The sequence below is a fragment of the Carcharodon carcharias genome, chromosome 3 (genome assembly GCF_017639515.1).
Source record: "Carcharodon carcharias isolate sCarCar2 chromosome 3, sCarCar2.pri, whole genome shotgun sequence".
In the NCBI taxonomy this organism is placed as follows: Eukaryota; Metazoa; Chordata; class Chondrichthyes; order Lamniformes; family Lamnidae; genus Carcharodon; species Carcharodon carcharias.
This window is the reverse complement of record NC_054469.1, coordinates 4,841,117-4,864,555: the sequence shown is the minus strand read 5'-3', so window position 1 is coordinate 4,864,555 and position 23,439 is coordinate 4,841,117. Positions and strand designations below refer to the sequence as shown.

Below are 23,439 nucleotides of genomic sequence, written 5' to 3'. Positions count from 1 at the left end.
GCTTTACTCTGTATCTAACGCTGTGCTGTACCTGTCCTGGGAGTGTTTGCTGGGGACAGTGTAGAGGGAGATTTAGTCTGTATCTAACCCCGTGCTGTACCTGTCCTGGGAGTGTTTGATTGGGACAGTGTAGAGGGAGATTTAGTCTGTATCTAACCCTGTGCTGTACCTGTCATGGGAGTGTTTGATGGGGACAGTGTAGAGGGACCTTTACTCTGTATCTAACCCCGTGCTGTACCTGTCCTGGGAGTGTTTGATGGGGACAGTGTAGAGGGAGCTTTACTCTGTATCTAACCCCGTGCTGTACCTGCCCTGGGAGTGTTTGATGGGGACATTGTAGAGGGAGCTTTACTCTGTGTCTAACCCCGTGCTGTACCTGTCCTGGGAGTGTTTGATGGGGACAGTGTAGAGGGAGCTTTACTCTGTATCTAACTCTGTGCTGTACCTGTCCTGGGAGTGTTTGATGGGGACAGTGTAATTTTATCACAGTTTCTAATGTGTCAGTGTTGTGTTTTTGTAGCCAGGTGATTGGAGTATTTTACCGAACTGCCAGTCTCCTGGAGAAGGGGATCAAGCCTGTGTTTGTGTTCGATGGACCAGCGCCAAGAATGAAGTTTCGAGTGGTCAGTATCATTGCCTCCAGTTCACACCCTCTTTGTCACAACTGCGAAGCTGATCCTCACACAAACAGTGAGTTAATCCCCACTGGTTGTAGCGCTGGGTGGGAATGTGGCACAAAAGTGTAGAAATCTTAGACTTGTGCATTTTCAGTCCTGAAACATCACCTCCTTTTCTGATGATTTGGGGCCTGTGGCATAGATGTATTGTCATTGGCTAGTAATTCAGAGACCCAGGCCGTGCTTTGGGGACCTGAGTTCGAATCCTGCCAGGGCAGATGGTGGAATTTCAGTTCATTAAAAATCTGGGATTAAAAGTGTAATGATGACCATGAAACCATTGTCGATTGTTGTAAAAACCCATCTGGTTCACTGATGTCCTTTAGGGAAGGAAATCTGCTGTCCTTACCTGGTCTGGCCTACATGTGACTCTAGACTCACAGCAGTGTGGTTGACTCTTAAATGTCCTCTGAATAAGGGCAATTAGGGATGGACGATAAATGCTGGCCCAGCCAGCGATGCCCACATCCCAGGAATGAATGAAAGAGATAGTTTTGTGTATCAGTATTTTGCACTGACAATTACAGCTCTGCTGCTGCTGTGGTGGTTACCAGACAAAGGTCATGGGTTCAAATTCCAATGCAGTCAAACAAGGGAAATAGGCGCAAGAGTAGGCCACTCATCCCCTTTGAGATTGCTCTCCCATTCGATACGATCATACTCAATCTTCTACCTCAATTCCCGCTTCCCACACTATCCCCATTTCTCTTAATTCCCTTAGGACTCAAAAAATCTATGAATCTCTGACTTGAATATAGCCAAGAACTGAGCATCCACAACCCTCTGGGGTAGAGAGTTCCAAAGATTCACAACCCTGTGAGCCAAGTAATTTCTCCTCATCCCAGCCTTGAATGATCGGCCCCTTATCCTGAGACTGTGCAGATCTTTTCCCTGACCAGCAGAAACAATCTCTCAGCATCCACCTTCTCAAGCCCCTCAAGAATATTTCGGTGAGATCACCTCTCATTCTTAAACTCCAGAGAATGCAGGCCTGGTCCACTCATCCCAGGAACCAGACTACAACCCTTTGTTGAACTTTGTAATCGCAACAGCATGTGAAGCCGGAGAGCGGGCTGAGGTGGTGGTGGGGGAGCAGTTTAGTGATAGCGACCACAACATGGTACAGTTTAAGTTTGTTATGGACAGAGAAATAGACAAGTTGCAAAAAAATGTTTTGGATTGGGGTGGAGTGGATTTTAGTAAAATAAGGCAGGATCTGGCCAAGGGAGACTGGGAACAGCTACTTGTGGGGAAATCTACAGAGGAACAGTGGGGGGTGTTCAAAAAGGAAATGGGGAGGGTACAGACTCAACATGTTCCCTCTAGGGTGATAGGAAGGAGTAACAAGCCCAGAGAACCATGGATGACCAGTGATATTCAGGATACGATGAGAAGGAAAAGAGAGGCTTTTAGCAGGTACAAGGGAAGCAAATCAGCAGAGGCATTAGTGGAGTACAGACAGTGCAGGGTGGAGCTTAAGAAAACAATTAGGAGAGCAAAGTGGGGATATGAGAAAGCTCTGGCTGGTAAAAGTAGGGAAAATCCCAAGATATTCTCTAAGTATATCAATGGGAAGAGGATAACCAGGGAAAGAATAGGGCCCATAAGGGACCAACGGGGCAATCTATGGGTGAAGCCAGAGGACATCGGTAGTGTGTTGAATGAATACTTCACATCTGCCTTCACCCAAGAGAATGAGGATGAAGGTATTGAACTCGGGGAGAGAGACTGTGAGGTTCTTGAGCAAATTGATATAGGGAGTGACAAGGTATTGGAGGTGTTGGCAGGCTCAAAAGTAGACAAATCTCCAGGTCCGGATGATTTGTGTCCCAGATTGCTGAGGGAGGCAAGGGAGGAGATCACAGGGGCTCTGATCCAAATTTTTAATTCCTCTCTGGCCACGGGGGAGGTGCCAGAGGACTGGAGAACAGCTAATGTGGTTCCGCTATTTAAGAAGGGTTGTAGAGATAAGCCAGGAAACTACAGGCCAATGAGTCTCACGTCAGTGGTAGGGAAACTATTGGAGAAATTTCTGAAGGAGAGAATCTATCTCCACTTGGAAAGGCAAGGTTTGATCAGGGATAGTCAGCATGGCTTTGTCAGAGGGAGGTCATGCCTAACAAATTTGATTGAATTTTTCGAGGAGGTGACCAGATGTGTAGATGAGGGTAGTGCAGTTGATGTAGTTTATATGGATTTCAACAAAGCCTTTGACAAGGTCCCACATGGGAGACTTATAGAGAAGGCAAATGCACATGGGATACAGGGTCATTTGATAAGGTGGATTCAAAATTGGCTTAGTTGTAGGAGACAGAGGGTGATGACAGAAGGATGCTTTAGTGACTGGAAGCCAGTGTCCAGTGGCGTACCACAGGGATCTGTGCTGGGTCCCCTATTATTTGTCATTTATATAAACGACATAGATGACTATGTGGGGGTAGGATTAGTAAGTTTGCGGATGACACAAAGATTGGCCGGGTGGTTAACAGTGAAGTTGAGTGTCTTGGGCTACAGGAAGATATAGACGGGATGGTCAAATGGGCAGATAAGTGGCAGATGGAATTTAACCCTGAAAAGTGTGAGGTGATACACTTTGAAAGGAGTAATTTGACAAGGAAGTATTCAATGAACGGCATGACACTAGGAAGTTCTGAGGAACAAAGGGACCTTGGTGTGTGTGTCCATAGATCTCTGAAGGCGGAGGGGCATGTTAGTGGGGTGGTGAAAAAGGCATATGGGACACTTGCCTTTATCAATCGAGGCATAGATTACAAAAGTAGAGAGGTCATGTTGGAGTTGTATAGAACCTTGGTGTGGCCACAGCTGGAATACTGTGTGCAGTTCTGGTCGCCACATTATAGGAAGGATGTGATTGCACTGGAGGGGGTGCAGAGGAGATTCACCAAGATGTTGCCTGGGATGAAACATTTAAGTTATGAAGAGAGGTTGGATAGACTTGGGTTGTTTTCGTTGGAGCAGAGAAGACTGAGGGGCGACCTGATCGAGGTGTACAAGATTATGAGGGTGCAAGTTCCCTCAGTAGCCTGGGTCAGTCCACTCGGAGTATGGGCACTGACATCCGATGAGGAGCTGTGTACCCTTAGGGCAGTCACACGGTGGGCACAGCAGTCGCTGGATTGGACAACCAATCTGGACCCAGCAGCCTCACTGAAGGCCAGCCCAGAGCTGTAGGGGTGACTGAGGAGTGGGGGGGGTGGTGGGATGGTACCGAGCGCTCCCCAAACCCCCTCTTCCTCCTCCACCTCCTCAGCCCGTCCAGCCGTGCCCTGAGCCCTCCCTCTGCTCCACATGTGCCAGTGACCGTGGCTGCCCGTGCAGAGCCCGCAGACTGAGGGAGGCAGGCCCCCAGCGAGTGCCTGCACAGCGAGGCCAGCCACCACACTCCACATCGCCGGTCAGACCGAGAGCTGAGCAGCCTCCCTCCACCTCCTCCGAGGCAACCTGAGGGGGAGGGCGGGGTGGGGCCACTTTGTCGGAGTTAGCTAGAGTGACGGGCACCATCTCACCTCGAGCACTAATGGCCTCACCACTTCCCACACTGTATTTAGCACATTTAGATAGTTCTTTAATATATTAACAAACACTCATAGGTGACTCAGTGTCTGTTTATAAACTACAGACCACTACAGAATAGGAGCAGGAGTAAACCACACATCCCTTCGAGCCTGCTCCACTATTCAATACCATCATGGCTGATCTTCTATCTTAACACCATCTTCCCACACTATCCCCATAAGCCTTGGTGTCACTTGTATCTGGAAACCTATCGAACTCTGCGATGGATCGTGGCTCAAGTTGCTGCTGGGCCAAGCGACAGACATCCGGCACCACCTCACGGCCTGGTCTCAGTGGCTTTTGACACCGGTTCTCCGTCGTGTTGAGGTGGGATGTCCGCACTCCCGTCCCACAGGGCAGTACCTGGTTGTCCTGCCTCCCCTCCTCCCTGGGGCATGGGTAGCAGCCTCCACCCCCCCCGCCCACCCCCCACCCCCCACCTTGTGCCCTCCCTCTGGCCCCTGGCTGTTCACAGTGACTGGCTGATACAGCCTCCAAGCGTGAGGGTGCCATGCCCAACGTCTGTGTCCCTTCATGGCAAGCCCGCCCCGCGTGGACGGCAGGTGCCACGTTTTGGGGGGGGGTGGGGGGGGGGTGCGGGGGCGACATGTGAACTTCTGGATGCGCCCTCCCCTGACGGAGAGAGAGGCTGTCTGTCTGGCCGTAGCGGAAATTCAGGGCCCCAGAGTTTGGGGAGACAGTTGTAGCCTGTGTCACCAGCAGGTGGCAGCGGCGCTCCACTGGCACACGCGCCTGCCCACCTCCGAAATCCAGAAAGAGCCAGTGATTCGAAAACCTGCCCACCTCCGAAATCCAGAATGAGCCAGTGATTCGAAAACCTGCCCACCTCCGAAATCCAGAATGAGCCAGTGATTCGAAAACCTGCCCACCTCCGAAATCCAGAATGAGCCAGTGATTCGAAAACCTGCCCACCTCCGAAATCCAGAATGAGCCAGTGATTCGAAAACCTGCCCACCTCCGAAATCCAGAATGAGCCAGTGATTCGAAAACCCCTTCACCTGTCCACCCGGTGGACCACCTACTGGTCCTACCCCACCTGCCTTCACTTACCACCGCCAAAAAAAAATCCTCACCGGGAACTTACAGAAACTATAAATATCAGCTGCTCTTTCACTAAAAATAAACCGACTGGATTTATGTTTTTTCTGAAAGGTCAGAGGTAAAATTATTAATTCACGCCAGAAACAACGATGCAGACATCTTGACGTTATGTACAATGATGCTATGGGAGAAGACATTTGTTCGAAACAGCCTGTTATAAAATTATCTTTCATCTCTGTCGATCAAAGAACATCAAGCGGAGCAGAAATCTTCGCTTAGGAGATGATGCTGTTGTCACTCGGGTTGATGACGATGTGTACCGCACACAGGGTGGGGGTGGGGGTCTGGGTGGGGGTGGAGGTGTTTCGCTGGTGTCACATGAACGCTGGGAGCGAGTGTTCCGGCATGTTCTCCTTTTGACTGTGTCGGTATCCCAGACTAACACTCGTATTCTGCTGAAGGTCATTAGGAATGAACCAGCAAACGTGATAATGGCCAGGATGCTGTCGGCTTCTGTTGACTGAGGGATGAATACTGGCCAGCTCACCAGGGAGAACCCCCCTGCTCCTCTTCAAGATAGTGCCACGGTGTCCTTTATACCCGCCCGAGCGGGTATAAAGTCCAAATGAGGGAACATCCGACAGTGCGGCGCTCCCTCAGTACTGACCCTCCAACAGTGCGGCACGCCCTCAGTACTGACCCTCTGACAGTGCGGCGCTCCCTCAGTACTGACCCTCCGACAGTGCGGCACGCCCTCAGTACTGACCCTCTGACAGTGCGGCGCTCCCTCAGTACTGACCATCTGACAGTGCGGCGCTCCCTCAGTACTGAACATCTGACAGTGCAGCACTCCCTCAGTACTGACCCTCTGACAGTGCAGCACTCCCTCAGTACTGACCCTCTGACTGTGCAGCACTCCCTCAGTACTGGCCCTCTGACAGTGCTCTGTATCTAACCCCATGCTGTACCTGCCCTGGGAGTGTTTGACGGGGACAATGTAGAGGGAGCTTTACTCTGTATCTAACCCCATGCTGTACCTGTCCTGGGAGTGTTTGATGGGGACAGTGTAGAGGAAGCTTTACTCTGTATCTAACCCCGTGCTGTACCTGTCTTTAGTGTCTGAGATGGGAGGGTCTAGTGAAGCCATGTATGAGTCATTGTCACATCCCCCTCTACACTGTCACCATCAAACACTCCCAGGACAGGTACAGCACGGGGTTAGATACAGAGTAAAGCCCCCTCTACACTGTCCCCATCAAACACTCCCACGACAGGTACAGCACAGGGTTAGATACAGTGCATTGTCGGAGGATCAGTACTGAGGGAGTGCTGCACTGTCAGAGGGACAGTACTGAGGGAGTGCTGCACTGTCAGAGGGTCAGTACTGAGGGAGTGCTGCACTGTCAGAGGGTCAGTACTGAGGGAGTGCTGCACTGTCAGAGGGTCAGTACTGAGGGAGTGTTGCACTGTCAGAAGGTCAGTACTGAGGGAGTGCTGCACTGTCCGAGGGTCAGTACTGAGGGAGTGCTGCACTGTCAGAGGGTCAGTACTGAGGGAGTGCCGCACTGTCAGAGGGTCAGTACTGAGGGAGTGCTGCACTGTCAGAGGGTCAGTACTGAGGGAGTGCTGCACTGTCAGAGGGTCAGTACTGAGGGAGTGCTGCACTATCAGAGGGTCAATAATGAGGGAGTGCTGCACTGTCAGAGGGTCAGTACTGAGGGAGTGCTGCACTGTCAGAGGGTCAGGACTGAGGGAGTGCTGCACTGTTGCAATGAAAGTGTCAGAATGTTAGTGATTGCAGTGTAAACAACTGGAAGTCGGTCAGTGCTCCTGTTCCCACGGTGATTGTGACCTCCATTCCCATAAGGATCTCTCTCTGTGTTTGCAGCTCCGTAAAAGGCGAGGCTGGACCCCAGTCACCAAACCTCAGGCAGCAACTTCTAATGGTGAGCAAAGAGACAGGATATGTTTCAGTCAGGTGGTTTTGGGAAATGTTTCCCTCGATTATCTGTGAACTTTGTCTCGAAAATTCATTGGGTACTCACTGCTCCAGACTATTCTCATTTCGGGCAACTCAACGTCTATTATCCATCAATCCCCATCTCTATTATCCATCGATCCCCATCCGCATTACCCATCAATCACCATCTCCATAATCCATCAATCCCCATCTGCATTGTTCATCAATCTCCATCTGCATTGTTCATCAATCTCTCCCCCATTAGCCATTAATATTCAATCACCATCCCCATTATCCATCAATATTCAGTCTCTGTCCCCCATTATCCATCAATCGCCATTCTGTTATCCCAGTCTCTGCCCTATGCTTTGTTCTGAAGAGTTTTTACTGAGTTTGGTGAGTGGTATTTTGTTTTTATTGCTCTGCAGTGAGTGTTGCTGCTGAACAAGTTGGAACTGCTGAGCAGTCAGGTCCAGAGTGCGGAGAGCCAGTGGAACGAGTGGGCTGTCTGACAGAGCGAGGGGTAAGGACAAAGCAACAGAATTCAAAACAGAATTGAAAATGTGTAGGTTTTGGGAATGTGATGAGGAATCTGGCGGCTGTGTCCCTATCTCCGAGACAGGACATCTTGGGATGTGGGATGGAAAGCCGGGTGGGGGGTGGGGGGTGGGGGGGTGGGAGGAGGTGGGGAGTGATCGTGGTGGTAAAAGGTGCCCAACCTGTCGCTTACCCATCCCCATGGGTATTTTACCCGTGATGGGGAAGGGGTCAGACTCCCACTCACTCATTGGCAAATGAAACTGTCAAGTGGCCAATCAGTAACCTCTTCAGGACCTCTGCCCTTGACTGCTGGGATCTCTCCTGTATCAGGAGGAGGCTGGCATCCACGCCACTCAATGAGAGCTCTTGGTCGGGATGGGCTGGGCAGTGATTTATACTGTTCGGGCATTCTTTGCCACTCAGAGCTTCATCCCTCTGCCCTTCCTCCTGGAATTTAAATTCAATTGAAAGTCTGGAATTGAAAGCTACTCTCAGTAATGGTGACCATGAAACTATCACCAATTGTTGTAAAAACCCATCTGGGTCACTAATGTCCTTTGGGGGAGGAAATCTGCCGTCCTTACCTGGTCTGGCCTACATGTGACTCCAGACCCACAGCAACGTGGTTGACTCTTAACTGCCCCTCTGAATTGCCCTACCTGAGAGCGACAGTGTCCCTATTTCCCAATACAGAGCCTCTCTGAGAATGACGGTGATTCCCGAGATGTGGGCTTCACTGGCTGGGCCCAGCATTTATTGCCCATCCCTAGTTGCCCCCTTGAGAAGGTGGTGGTGAGCTGCCTTCTTGAGCCGCTGCAGTCCATGTGGTGTAGGTACACCCACGGTGCTGTTAGGGAGGGAGTTCCAGGATTTTGACCCAGTGACAGTGAAGGAACAGTGATATGAATGCCTCTTGTAGATGGTACACACTGCTGCTACAGAGCGTGATATAGAGCCTGAGAGTGAGTGTATCCCTATTCCCAATGTGGATCCTCTCTGGGAGTGGGTATGTCCACTTACCAATATGTAGCTTTCTGGGAGTGAGTGTGTCCCAATTCCCAATATGTAGCTCTCTGGGAGTGGGTGTGTCCCTCGTCCCAATATGGAGCATCTCTGGGAGTGAGTGTGTCCCTATTCCCAATATGGAGTCTCTCTGGGAGTGAGTGTGTCCCTATTCCCAATATGGAGCATCTCTGGGAGTGAGTGTGTCCCAATTCCCAATATGGAGCATCTCTGGGAGTGAGTGTGTCCCTATTCCCAATATGGAGCATCTCTGGGAGTGAGTGTGTCCCTATTCCCAATATGTAGCTCTCTGGGAGTGGGTGTGTCCCTCATCCCAATATGGAGCATCTCTGGGAGTGAGTGTGTCCCAATTCCCAATATAGAGCCCCTCTGGGAGTGAGTATGTCTCTATTCCCAATATGGAGCATCTCTGGGAGTGAGTGTGTCCCTATTCCCAATATGGAGCATCTCTGGGAGTGAGTGTGTCCCTATTCCCAATATGGAGTCTCTCTGGGAGTGAGTGTGTCCCAATTCCCAATATAGAGCCCCTCTGGGAGTGAGTATGTCTCTATTCCCAATATAGAGCCCCTCTGGGAGTGAGTGTGTCCCTATTCCCAATATGGAGCAGCTCTGGGAGTGAGTGTGTCCCAATTCCCAATATGGAGTCTCTCTGGGAGTGAGTGTGTCCCAATTCCCAATATGGAGTCTCTCTGGGAGTGAGTATGTCTCTATTCCCAATATAGAGCCCCTCTGGGAGTGAGTGTGTTCCCATTCCCAATATGGAGTCTCTCTGGGAATGAGTGTGTCCCAATTCCCAATATAGAGCCCCTCTGGGAGTGAGTATGTCTCTATTCCCAATATAGAGCCCCTCTGGGAGTGAGTGTGTCCCTATTCCCAATATGGAGCAGCTCTGGGAGTGAGTGTGTCCCAATTCCCAATATGGAGTCTCTCTGGGAGTGAGTGTGTCCCAATTCCCAATATGGAGTCTCTCTGGGAGTGAGTATGTCTCTATTCCCAATATAGAGCCCCTCTGGGAGTGAGTGTGTTCCCATTCCCAATATGGAGTCTCTCTGGGAGTGAGTGTGTCCCTATTCCCAATATGTAGCTCTCTGGGAGTGAGTGTGTCCCAATTCCCAATATGGAGTCTCTCTGGGAGTGAGTGTGTCCCAATTCCCAATATGTAGCTCTCTGGGAGTGAGTGTGTCCCAATTCCCAATATGGAGTCTCTCTGGGAATGAGTGTGTCCCTATTCCCAATATGTAGCTCTCTGGGAGTGAGTGTGTCCCTATTCCCAATATGTAGCTCTCTGGGAGTGAGTGTGTCCCTCATCCCAATATGTAGCTCTCTGGGAGTGAGTAACCTCAAATCTGCATCCCATCTACTCCCTGATAACTTTTCGCCCCTTTTTTAAACCAAGATTCTATCTGCCTCTGCCTTCAAAATATTCCTAGACCCTGCTTCCCCCAACCCTTCTGGAAGAGAGTTCCAAAGATTCACCACTCTCTGAGAGAAAACAATTCTCCTCATCTCTGTTTTAAATGGGCGACCCTTTATTTACTCAGTGACCCCCCAGTGCTCGTCTCCCCCACAAGCTGCAACTACCTCTCCACATCCGACCTCTCCTGACCCTTCAGGCTCTTCTGGCCTGAATCTGTTTCTCGTCGGACACTCGCGATCAGTGGGCCCGGGAGTGGACAGGAATTGGGCCCCTGACTGTGGATTTTAGTTCCCCCACGGAGATCTCATCCCTCCCCGGGTCAAGGTTTCAGCAAAAATGTAGAGGCTGCCTGGCCGATTGACCCGTCCGCCAACCCGAAAAGTGGACGGTCCATGAAAAATCGCTTTCAGTTGCCTCCTTAATGGGGCTGAATGGCCTGTTTAATTGTCGGCGGGTGCATGAGGCATTCAGAAGCGTGCCTGCCGAGCGAGATGTCGTGCGAGTGCACAATGATGTCAGGACGCTCTCCCGGCCTCACCTCGCACTGTACTGCGGCCGGACCGGACAGGCGCCTGTCCACCCACGTGTTGTAACACTCTGGCCTATATGTTTCAATCAAGTCACCTCTTACTCTTCTAAACTCCAGTGGGTACAAGCCTAACCTGTCCAACCTTTCCTCATAAGACAACCCACCCATTCCTGGTATTGGTCTGGTAAACCTTCTCTGAACTGTTTCCAACACATTTACATCCTTCCTTAAACAAGGAGACCAGTATTGTACACAATACTCCAGATGTGGTCTCACCAGCGCCCTGTACAAATGAAACATAACCTCCCTACTTTTGTAATCAATTCCCCTCACAATAAATGATAACATTCTATTAGCTTCCCTAATTACCCGCTGTACCTGCATCCTCGCTTTCAGAGATTTATGCACTCGGACACCCAGATCCCTCTGAATCTCAGAGCTCTGCAAATCTCTCACCATTTAAATAATAAGCTTCTCTTTTATTCTTCCTGCCAAAATGAACAGTTTCACATTTTCCACATTATACTCCTTTTGCCAGATCTTTGCCCACTCATTTAACCTGTCTATATCTGTATAGAGCTGCCTTATGGCCTCTTCACAAATTACTTTCCTACCTATCCTTGTGTCATCAGCAAATTTGGCAACCATCCCATCCATCCCTTCATCTAAGTCATTCACATAAATTATAAACACTTGAGGCTCCAGCACTGATCCCTGTGGCACAGCCCTCGTTACATCCTGTCAATCAGAAAAAGACCCACTTCTGCCTGCTCCCCGCTTCCTGTTTGAGTCCAGAAATCTATTTCCTCCTCAAATATATTCAGTGACTTGGCCTCCACAGTCTCTGTGGTAGAGAATTCCACAGGTTCGTCAGCCTCTGAGTGAAGGTTTCGCATCACCTCAGTCCTAAATGGTCTACCCTGTATCCTGAGACTGTGACCCCCCCTTGCCCTAGACCACCCCCAGCCAGAGGAAATATCATCCCTGCATCCAGTCTGTCCATCCCTGTCAGAATTTTATATGTTTCAGTGGGATCTCTTCTCATTCTCCTCAACTCTAGTGAATACAGGCCTAGTCGGCCCAATCTCTCCTCATATGACAATCCTGCCATCCCAGGATTCAGTCTGGTTCATTGCACTCCCTCTATGACAAGTATATCCTTTCTTAGGTAAGGAGACCAAAAACTGTACACAATTCTCCAGGCGTGGTCTCACCAATGCCCCAATCCCATAGGCTTTAATTTTACACACTAACCTCTAATGTGGAACTTTATCAAAAGATTTCTGAAAATCTAAATACACCACATCCATTGGTTCTCCCTTATCTATTCTACTAGATTGAGGGTAATATATTGGCGTGGATTGAGAATTGGTTAGCAGACATGAAACAGAGTAGGAAAAAATGGGTCTTTTTCGGAATGGCAGGTGGTAACTAGTGGGGTACCGCGGGGATCGGTGCTTGGGCCCCAGCTATTCACAATATATGGATGAGGGAACCAAATGTAATATTTCCAAGTTTGCTGACAACATGAAACTAGGTGGGAATGTGAGTGGTGAGGAGGATGTCAGGAGACAAGTTGCAGATGCAGTATAACATGGATAAGTGTGAAGTTATCTACTTTGGTAGGAAAAACAGAATGGCAGAGTATTATTGAAATGGTGCTAGATTGGGAAATGTCGATGTACAAAGGGACCTGGGTATCCTTGTACACCAATCACTGAAAGTAAGCATACGGGTGCAGCAAGCAGTTAGGAAGGCAAATGGTATGCTGGCCTTCATTGCGAGAGGACTTGAGTACAGGAGCAAGGATGTCTTACTGCAGCTGTACAGGGCCTTGGTGAGACCACACCTGGAGAATTGTGTACTCAAAAAAAACTCCAGTATGTTTGTCATAAATCCATGTTGACTTTGTCAAAGATAAAGGCAAAATACTGTGGATGCTGGAAATCTGAAGCCAAAACAAAAAATGCTGGAAAAACTCAGCGGGTCTGACAGCATCTGTGGAGAGAGAAAGACAGAGTTAACATTTCGAGTCTGTATGACTGAAGAAGAGTTGTACGGACTCGAAACGTTAACTCTTTCTCTCTCCACAGATGCTGTCAGACCTGCTGGGTTTTTCCAGCATTTTTTGTTTTGGTGTTGACTTTGTCTAATCCCATTGATATTTTCTAAGTTTCCTGTTATCATGCCCTTTATAATAGACTCCAGCACTTTTCCTACTACTAATGTTAGGTTAACTGCTCTTTAATTGCCTGTTTTCTCCCTCACTCCTTTTTAAATAGTCGGGTTACATACACCCTCCAGTCTGCTGGGACTGTTCCAGACTCTACAGAATTTTGGAAGATGACAACCAACACATCCCCTATTTCCATGGCCACCTCCTTTAGTACACTGGGATGTAGATTATCAGGCCCTGATTTATCAGCTTTCAGCCCCATTAATTTCTCCAGCACTATTGTTTTGGTAATACTAATTTCTTTCACTTCCTCCTTCTCATTAGACCCTTGGTCCCCTAGTATTTCTGGGAAGTTATTTGTGTCTTCCTCTGTGAAGACAGAACTAAAGTATTTGTTTAATTGTTCTGCCATTTCCTTGTTCTCTATTATAAATTCTCCTGTTGTGGACTGTAAGGGACCTACATTTGTCTTCACTAATCTTGTTTTTACATACTTATAGAAGCTTTTACAGTCTGCTTTTATATTCCTTGCAAGTTTACTCTCATACTCTCTTTTTCCCCTCTTAATCAATCCATTGGTCCTCCTTTGCTGAATTCTAAACTGCTCCCAATCCTCAGGCTTGCTACTTTCTCTAACAACTTTATATGACTGTTCTTTGGATCTAATATTATCCTTAATTTATTTTGTTAACCATGGTTGGGCCACTTTTCCTGTTGTGTTTTTGCGCCAGGAAGGAATGTGTAACGGTTTCAATGCATACAGTTCTTCCTTAAATATTAGCCATTGCCTATCCACCATCATGCCTTTTAATGAAGTTCCCCAATCTATCTTAGCCAGCTCACACCTCATACCTTCCTAGTTTCCTTTGTTAAAATTTAGGACCCTAGGTTCGGATCGGACTACTTCACTTTCCCGTCCTAATGAAGAATTCTATCGTGTTATGGTCACTGTTCCCTAAAGGACCCCACGCAACAAGATTATTAATTAACCCCTTCTCATTGCACAACACCAAATCTAGGATAGCCTGTTCCTTAGTTGGTTCTCGATGTACTGGTTTAAAAAAACCATCTCATACACGCTCCAGGAATTCATCCACCACAGTATTATTGCTAATTTGGTTTTCCCAGTCTATATATAAATTAAAGTCACCCATGATCACTGTAACACCCTTGTTATGTGCATCTCTCATTTCCTGTTTAATACCATCCCCTATCTTACCACTGCTGTTTGGAGGCTTATATACAACTCCCACTAATGCTTTCTGCCCCTTGTTGCCTCTTAGCTCCACCCGGACTGATTCTACATATAGATTTTCTGAGCCAATATCCCCTCTCATTATTGCACTGATTTCATCCTTAGCTAACAACACCACCCCACCTCTTTTTCATTTGTGCCTGTCTGTCCTAAGTATCGAGTAGCCTTGGATATTCACTTCCCAGCCTTAGTCACCCTACAGCCATGTCTCCGTAATCGCAATCATATTTTACCCGTTTACATCCGTTTGTGCTATTAATTCAGCTACCTTATTGCAAATGCTCTGTGCATTCAGAGGCAGTGCCTTTAGACTTGTCCTATGCCCTTCTGGCTGCCAGCCCTTGTTTCCTCTGCCTTCCACTTTTGCTTTCTACTTCTCTGTCTTTCATTCCTATCTTTGTTTCCCTATCGTGTGACCCCCTGCTCAGGTTCCCATCCCCCTGCCAATCCAGTTTAAACCCTCCCCCCTCAGCACTAACGAATACCCCAGCTAAAATTGCTGTGACTATTTTCAGAATGTTAATTCAATTTAGAAAACTGGAAATTTATAGCTAGTCTCAGTAACGGCGACCATGAAGCCATTGTCGATTGTCATAAAAACCCATCTGGTTCACTAATGTCCTTTAGGGAAGAAAATCTGCCATCCTTACCTGGTCTGGTCTACATGTGACTCCAGACCCACAGCAACGCGGTTGACCCTTACCCAGCCTCTGAAATGGCCAAGCAAGCCATTCTGTTGTATCACAGCGATATACAGACGCTCAAGAAAATAGTTAACCCCTACCTAAGGGAAAGGAGGAATGGGCGCAAGGGTTAATTGTTCCAAGTGCTGACGCCTATTGCAGTGAATGTGCCACCAGGAGGGTTGAACTGATGAGAGGGCAGTGCCAGAGAGAGTGTGCAGGAGCAAAGGGTATGGTCAGTCATCGAAACAAGTTCAACAAAGCAAATTGAGGTACAGCAAGAGAAAAGGACAGGAATTTGTCAGGGATTTCTTGTTACACTCTCCCCAATGACTGCACAAGGTGACTCGCTCTGACCACATGTTCATCTCTTTTACAGGCAAATGAACAAGTGGAGTCAAAGCCACAAAGATTAACCACAACAGCTAGCAGAGGTGAGAGTGACATAAAACTGAAGAATGGGATAACAGATTGAGTAGTTTATACAGCAAAAGCAGAACATTCAGCCCCTTCTGCATGTGCTGACCGTTTAGCAGAGCAATTCCAAACTAATCCCACTGCCCCACTCACTCCCCATAGCCCTGTATCAATCCCCAAACTAATCCCACTGCCCCACTCTCTCCCCATAGCCCAGTATCAATCCCAAACTAATCTCACTGCCCCACTCTCTCCCCATAGCCCAGTATCAATCCCAAACTAATCCCACTGCCCCGCTCTCTCCCCATAGCTCTGTATCAATCCCCAATTAATCCCACTGTCCCACTCTCTCCCCATAGCCCTGTATCAATCCCAAACTAATCCCACTGCCTCACTCTCTCCCCATAGCCCTGTATCAATCCCCAAATTAATCCCACTGTCCCACTCTCTCCCCATGGCCCTGTATCAATCCCCAACCTAATCCCACTGCCCCACTATCTCCCCATAGCCCTGTATCAATCCCAAACTAAACCCACTGCCCTGCTCTCTCCCCATAGCCCTGTATCAATCCCCAACTAATCCCACTGTCCCACTCTCTCCCCATAGCCCTGTCTCAATCCCAAACTAATCCCACTCTCCCTGCTCTCTGCTCTTAGCCCTGTATCAATCCCAAACTAATCCCACTGTCCCACTCTCTCCCCATAGCCCTGTATCAATCCCAAACTAATCCCACTGCCCCGCTCTCTCCCCATAGCCCTGTATCAATCCCAAACTAATCTCACTGTCCTGCTCTCTCCCCATAGCCCAGTATCAATCCCAAACTAATCCCACTGCCCCATTCTCTCCCCATAGCCCTGTATCAATCCCAAACTAATCTCACTGTCCTGCTCTCTCCCCATAGCCCAGTATCAATCCCAAACTAATCCCACTGCCCCGCTCTCTCCCCATAGCCCTGTATCAATCCCCAAACCAACCCAACTGTCCCACCCTCTCCCCATAGACCTGTATCAATCCCAAACTAATCCCACTGTCCCACTCTCTCTCCATAGCCCTGTATCAATCCCCAAACTAATCCCACTGTCCCATTCTTTCCCCATAGCCCTGTATCAATCCCCAAACTAATCCCACTGTCCTACTCTCTCCCCATAGCCGTGTATCAATCCCAAACTAATCCCACTGTCCCACTCTCCCCCCATAGCCCTGTATCAATCCCTGTGATGAATTTTTATTGAACTCTGCTTTGCTCTGGATTTTCACATGTGATTACAAGGACACTCTTAGTTGGTTGTGTTTTCACACTGAGGAAGTCTGGAACACTGCATCATGTGGAAGGAATTGAAATGAAGCCAGAGGCTAGGAGCCCGGGGGGAGGGATAGTTTACCCTGGACAATCGCACTCCGATTGCAGTGACATGGAGATGGTGAGACCTCCCACAGACTGGCCCTAAGGCCAGTTGGCTGTGAGAAAGTTGGCTTAGGAACTATAATTTAGTAGATAATAGTTGAGCAGGTTGAACACAGAGAATGATTCTAGCTAAAGCCAGGCAACCAGCACCTGTCCACTATCCTTCAAAATGTCAGCCTGAAGATATCACCCTCTTTTCACAGTCTGTCCACCCTCTGCCTCATCCTCAATTTAGCCGTTGGGCAGTCTAATGTCCGACAGCCATGTCGGCCGGTCAGTCCCATCGCTCGGGTCAGTCCCATATCGGCCGGTCAGTCCCCTCTCTGTCGGTCAGTCCCATGTCGGCCGGTCAGTCCCCTCTCTGTCGGTCAGTCCCATGTCGGCCGGTCAGTCCCATCGCTTTGGTCAGTTCCATATCAGCCGGTCAGTCCCCTCTCTGTCGGTCAGTCCCATGTCGGCTGGTCAGTCCCATCACTTGGTTCAGTCCCATGTCGGCCGGTCAGTTCCATCGTTGGGTCAGTCCCTTCTCCGTTGGTCAGTCCCGTGTCCGTCGGTCAGTCCCATGTCGATCGGTCAGTCCCATGTCGGTCAGTCAGTCCCCTCTTTGTCGGTCAGCCCCATGTCAGTCGGTCAGTCCCCTCTCTGTCGGTCAGTCCCATGTCGGTCAGTCAGTCCCCTCTTTGTCGGTCAGTCCCATGTCGGTCGGTCAGTCCCCTCTCTGTCGGTCAGTCCCATGTCGGTCAGTCAGTCCCAAGCCGGTCGGTCAGTCCCCTCTCTGTCGGTCAGTCTCATGTCGGTCAGTCAGTCCCCTCTCCGTGGGTCAGTCCCATGTTGGTCAGTCCCCTCTCCGTGGGTCAGTCCCATGTCGGTCGGTCAGTCCCATGTCAGTCAGTCCCCTCTCCGTGGGTCAGTCCCATGTCGGTCAGTCAGTCCCCTCTCCGTGGATCAGTCCCATGTCGATCAGTCAGTCCCCTCTCTGTCGGTCAGTCCCATGTCAGTCGGCCAGTCCTGTGTCTGTTGGTCAGTCCCATTTCAGTTGGTCACTTTGTGGTCAGTCAGTCGCGTGTCAGTCAGCCAGTCCTGTGTCGGTCAGTCGGTCCCCTCTCTGTCGGTCAGTCCCATGTCGGTCGGTCAGTCGTTCCCCTCTCTGTCAGTCAGTCCCATGTCAGTCGGTCCCCTCTCTGTCAGTCAGTCTCATGTCAGTTGGTCAGTCAGTCCCCTCTCTGTCGGTCAGTCCCATGTCGGTCAGTCCCCTCTCTGTCGGTCAGTCCCACGTCGGTCAGTCCCATGTCGGTCGGTCAGTCGGTCCCCTCTCTGTCGGTCAGTCCCCTCTCTGTCGGTCAGTCCCATGTCAGTCGGTCAGTCAGTCCCCTCTCTGTCGGTCAGTCCCATGTCAGTCGGTCAGTCGGTCCCCTCTCTGTCGGTCAGTCCCATGTCGGTCAGTCCCCTCTCTGTCGGTCAGTCCCATGTCGGTCAGTCCCCTCTCTGTTGGTCAGTCCCATGTCAGTCGGTCCCCTCTCTGTCGGTCAGTCCCATGTCAGTCGGTCAGTCAGTCCCCTCTCTGTCGGTCAGTCCCATGTCAGTCGGTCAGTTGGCCCCCTCTCTGTCGGTCAGTCCCATGTCGGTCAGTCCCCTCTTTGTTGGTCAGTCCCACGTCGGTCAGTCCCCTCTCTGTCGGTCAGTCCCATGTCGGTCGGTCGGTCAGTCCCCTCTCTGTCGGTCAGTCCCATGTCAGTCGGTCAGTCGGTCCCCTCTCTGTCGGTCAGTCCCCTCTCTGTCGGTCAGTCCCATGTCAGTCGGTCAGTCGGTCCCCTCTCTGTCGGTCAGTCCCATGTCGGTCAGTCCCCTCTCTGTCGGTCAGTCCCATGTCGGTCAGTCCCCTCTCTGTTGGTCAGTCCCATGTCAGTCGGTCCCCTCTCTGTCGGTCAGTCCCCTCTCTGTCGGTCAGTCCCATGTCAGTCGGTCAGTCGGTCCCCTCTCTGTCGGTCAGTCCCCTCTCTGTCGGTCAGTCCCATGTCAGTCGGTCAGTTGGTCCCCTCTCTGTCGGTCAGTCCCATGTCAGTCAGTCCCCTCTCTGTCGGTCAGTCCCATGTCAGTCAGTCCCCTCTCTGTCGGTCAGTCCCATGTCGGTCAGTCCCCTCTCTGTCGGTCAGTCCCATGTCAGTCGGCCAGTCCTGTGTCTGTTGGTCAGTCCCATTTCAGTTGGTCACTTTGTGGTCAGTCAGTCGCGTGTCAGTCAGTCAGCCAGTCCTGTGTTGGTCAGTCAGTCCCCTCTCCGTGCGTCAGTCCCATTTTGGTTGTTCACTTTGGGGCTGGTCAGTCCCGTGAGCAGTGCAAACAGAGCAAAAATTAAACCCACCGTTGATTGGATGATGCTGATTGGCAATGTGACTGCACTGGTACCAAACGTCCAATCAACAATGGTCAATCAGTATCCAGATTATACAATGACCCACATCACCCAGAGACTCTAACTTACACCCGAAATGTACTGATTCTCAGAGAACCCAGCAGCTTGCCAATCGTCCTGCTCACTGACCCCTCTCTCCGAGCCTGTGATGGAGAGCGGGTTGAGCACCTCCCCCCCATCCCCCATCCACCATCACATTTATCTGACCGTCCTGCTGACCTCTCCCAAACACTGACCACATTCCAGCTCCAACTGAGCCCCGTAACATTGGGAAAACATCCCGGCCAAACCCCAGTTCTGACAAAGTGCAGCGGGAGTGCAACAACAGCTTCTGTTTCTAAAGCGGGTTGAACTCGGTGAAAATCTGCCCCAAGCAGCTCTCTGCAGTGATTCTCGAACTGAGTTACCTTAGAGCAGCTAAGCAAAAGCTCGCTTTTAAAGGGAGGTTTCGAGGAGCATCTTAAAGGAGGAGAGAGAGAGAGAGAGAGAGAGAGAGGCGGAGAGAGATAGGGAGGGAATTCCAGAGACTGGGATCCCGGGAGCTGCCAACGGTGGAGTGATGGGAATCGGGAAATGCTCAAAAGGCTGGAATTAGGGGAGTGTGGAGACCTTGGAGGGTCGCAGGGGGGCTGGAGGAGATGGCCGGGATAGGGAGGGGGTGATGCTATGGAAGGATTTTGAAAACAAGGATGAGAATTTTTAAGTTTGCAGCTTTTCTGAATGAGAGCCAGTGTCGGACAGCGAGCAGAGGGAGTGAGAGGTTAACCGTAACCAGCACCTCCCCCTCTAACTTGGGATAAGTAACCTGGTGAGTTAACGCCGACGGAGCTTGTGAATTAAATTTTCAGAAACAGCTGAAGACAGAGGAGATGTTTTCAGAAATTTTCCAGGAGGCTGAAGGAAGCTGGACTCTGGGGTCACCGCTACTGGCGCCAAGATAGACGGGGCATGTCCGTTTCCCCTACTTGTAAACTGTTTTAATTTCTCTCTCCTTTAGCCCCCTCTCCAGCTGACTGCAGACCGGTATATGTACCAAGGAATGGCAGGAGCGACTGTCAACGCCTGCTCACCCTCCTAGGGGTCCCTTATATTGAGGTAAGTCCATCGAGCTACACGGGTTGTACACCACTGAAACAGGCCAAACCGCCCTAGAGCTTCATTGAGCTGTTTAATACGTGAAATGCGTTGGACCGGGTTTATAGAGAGAGAAACTATTTCCTCTGAAATGGGATGGTGGGGAGAGTCCAGAACAAGGGGGGGTGCAGAGTCTTCAAAATTGGAACCGGGCCGTTTGGTGGGGGGGTGATGTCAGGAAGCACTTCCTCACACACAGGGGAGTGGAAACCTGGAACTCTCGCCCCCAAAAAGATTGTCGACAGTTAGTGCTTTCAATACTGCAGTGTATAGATTGTTGTTGGGTAATGGGATTACAGGATATGGAGCAAAGACAGTAAACAGAGTTAAGGTACAGATCAGTGATAATCTAACTGAATGGTGGCACAGTCGAGGGGCTGAATGGCCTCACTCCTGTTCCTATAAAAAGGTGAGCGAGACACCAAAAGTTGCGGACAGTCTTAATTTTATCACAGGATGTGGGATTCGCTGGCTGGGCCCAGCATTTATTGCCCATCTCTCGTTGCCCTTGAGAATGTGGCAGTGAGCTGCCTTCTTGACCCACTACAGTCCCTGCGGTGTAGGTACACCCACCCTGAACCCAAGCGGATGGGGTCAGATGTGAGGGGATGGGGTCAGAGGTGAGGGAGCAGGGTCAGGGTTGAGGGGAGAGAGTCAGAGGTGAGGGAATGGGTTTGAAGGTGAGGGGTCAGAGTCAGAGATTAGTGGACAGGGTCAGAGATTAGGGTTCAGGGTCGGGGTTGAGGGGACAGGATTGGGGTTGAGGGGAGAGGGTTAGAGGTAAGAATACAGAGTCAGAGATTAGGGGACAGGGTCAGAGATTAGGGAGCAGGGTCAGAGATTACGGGGCAGGGTCAGAGATTACGGGGCAGGGTCAGAGATTACGGGGCAGGGTCAGAGGTGAGGGGGCAGGGTCAGAGATTAGGGGACAGGGTCGGGGTTGAGGGGGCAGGTTCGGAGGGGGAAGGGATGCAGTAGGGAGTGAGGGTATAGGGTCAGAGATTAGGGGACAGGGTCGGAGGTGAGGGGGCAGGGTCAGAGGTGAGGGGGCAGGGTCAGAGGTGAGGGGGCAGGTTCGGAGGGGAGGGGGCAGGGTCGGAGGTGAGGGGTCAGAGGTTGCAGTCTTTTTGTTGAACAAGCCGTGGTTACACCAGACTTGCGGTGATTTCCTGCTTTGCCGCTGACAGGCTCCGAGTGAGGCAGAAGCTACGTGTGCGGCACTGGTGAAGGCTGGGAAAGTTCACTGCACTGCCACTGAGGATATGGACGCTCTTCCCTTTGGGTGTACCAGACTCGTCCGGAACGTCAGCGCCAAGAAAGATGCGTGAGTTTCACGTCGGCTGCCGGATCACAGGGAGGGCGAGAGGTCCCACAGCCTGTCACCCTGCGGGGCAGCGGGAATCAGGCACCCCCTCCCAGGGGAGAGACCGAGAGGGGCGAGGAGCAGGAAGACCTCTGGGGGTAGAGTCCGGAGGGAGGGAGTCCCAGGTGTGGGATACCCGGATGGGGCAGAGGTCCAGAGGGATTTGTATATTATATTCCCTATGTTGCTCTACATCATTTCTTGGAATGTGGCATTGCTGGTAAGGATGGGATATAATGCCCATCTCTACCTGCCCAAGAGCAGCCTTCTTACTGAATCTCTGGATTCAACACAGCTGAGTGTCTGGCTCGGCCATTTCAGGGGGCAGTTAAGAGTCAACCACGTTGCTGTGGGTCTGGACTCACGTGTAGGCCAGACCAGGTAAGGACGGCAGATTTCCTTCCCTAAAGGGCATTAGTGACCCAGATGGGTTTTTACAACAATCGATGATAGTTTCATGGTCACTGTTACTGAGACTAGCTTTATATTCCAGATTTATTTAAAGTTCAATGGGTTTGAGTTCACGATCTCTGACCGTTAGACCAGTAACAGGGCAACAACACAACCAGAATCATTAACTATTAGTGAGTGCTGGGACAGTATAGAGGGAGTTTTACTCTGTATCTAACCCCGTCCTGTATCTGTCCTGGGAGTGTTTGATGGGGACAGTGTAGAGGGAGCTTTACTCTGTATCTAACCCCGTGCTGTACCTGTCCTGGGAGTGTTTGATGGGGACAGTGTAGAGGGAGCTTTACTCTGTATCTAACCCCGTGCTGTACCTGTCCTGGGAGTGTTTGATGGGGACAGTGTAGAGGGAGATTTACTCTGTATCTAACCCTATGCTGTACCTGTCCTGGGAGTGTTTGATGGGGACAGTGTAGAGGGAGATTTACTCTGTATCTAACACCGTGCTGTACCTGTCCTGGGAGTGTTTGATGGGGACAGTGTAGAGGGAGATTTACTCTGTATCTAACCCCGTGCTGTACCTGTCCTGGGAGTGTTTGATGGGGACAGTATAGAGGGAGATTTACTCTGTATCTAACCCCGTGCTGTACCTGTCCTGGGAGTGTTTGATGGGGACAGTGTAGAGGGTGCTTTACTCTGTATCTAACCCTGTACCTGTCCTGGGAGTGTTTGATGGGGACAGTGTAGAGGGAGATTTACTCTGTATCTAACCCCTTGCTGTACCTGTCCTGGGAGTGTTTGATGGGAACGTGTAGAGGGAGTTTTACTCTGTATCTAACCCCGTGCTGTACCTGTCCTGGGAGTGTTTGATGGGGACAGTGTAGAGGGAGCTTTACTCTGTATCTAACCCCGTGCTGTACCTGTCCTGGGAGTGTTTGATGGGGACAGTGTAGAGGGAGATTTACTCTGTATCTAACCCCGTGCTGTACCTGTCCTGGGAGTGTTTGATGGGGACAGTGTAGAGGGAGCTTTACTCTGTATCTAACCCTGTGCTGTACCTGTCCTGGGAGTGTTTGATGGGGACAGTGTAGAGAGAGCTTTACTCTGTATCTAACCCCATGCTGTACCTGTCCTGGGAGTGTTTGATGGGGACAGTGTAGAGAGAGCTTTACTCTGTATCTAACCCCATGCTGTACCTGTCCTGGGAGTGTTTGATGGGGACAGTGTAGAGAGAGCTTTACTCTGTATCTAACCCCGTGCTGTACCTGTCCTGGGAGTGTTTGATGGGGACAGTGTAGAGAGAGCTTTACTCTGTATCTAACCCCATGCTGTACCTGTCCTGGGAGTGTTTGATGGGGACAGTGTAGAGAGAGCTTTACTCTGTATCTAACCCCATGCTGTACCTGT

General features: G+C 50.3%; 1 protein-coding gene across 1 annotated transcript in view; it reads left to right on the top strand.

Moving 5' to 3' along the window:
* Positions 1–23,439, top strand: part of LOC121275769 (flap endonuclease 1-like) — an 86,848-nt gene that overhangs the window by 34,221 nt on the left and 29,188 nt on the right. Inside the window, exons 5-10 of the mRNA XM_041183376.1 lie at positions 521–623; positions 7,204–7,261; positions 7,704–7,798; positions 15,278–15,332; positions 20,128–20,225; positions 21,452–21,588. Coding sequence (XP_041039310.1) covers positions 521–623; positions 7,204–7,261; positions 7,704–7,798; positions 15,278–15,332; positions 20,128–20,225; positions 21,452–21,588 — 546 coding nt within the window. The remainder of the gene's footprint in view (positions 1–520; positions 624–7,203; positions 7,262–7,703; positions 7,799–15,277; positions 15,333–20,127; positions 20,226–21,451; positions 21,589–23,439) is intronic.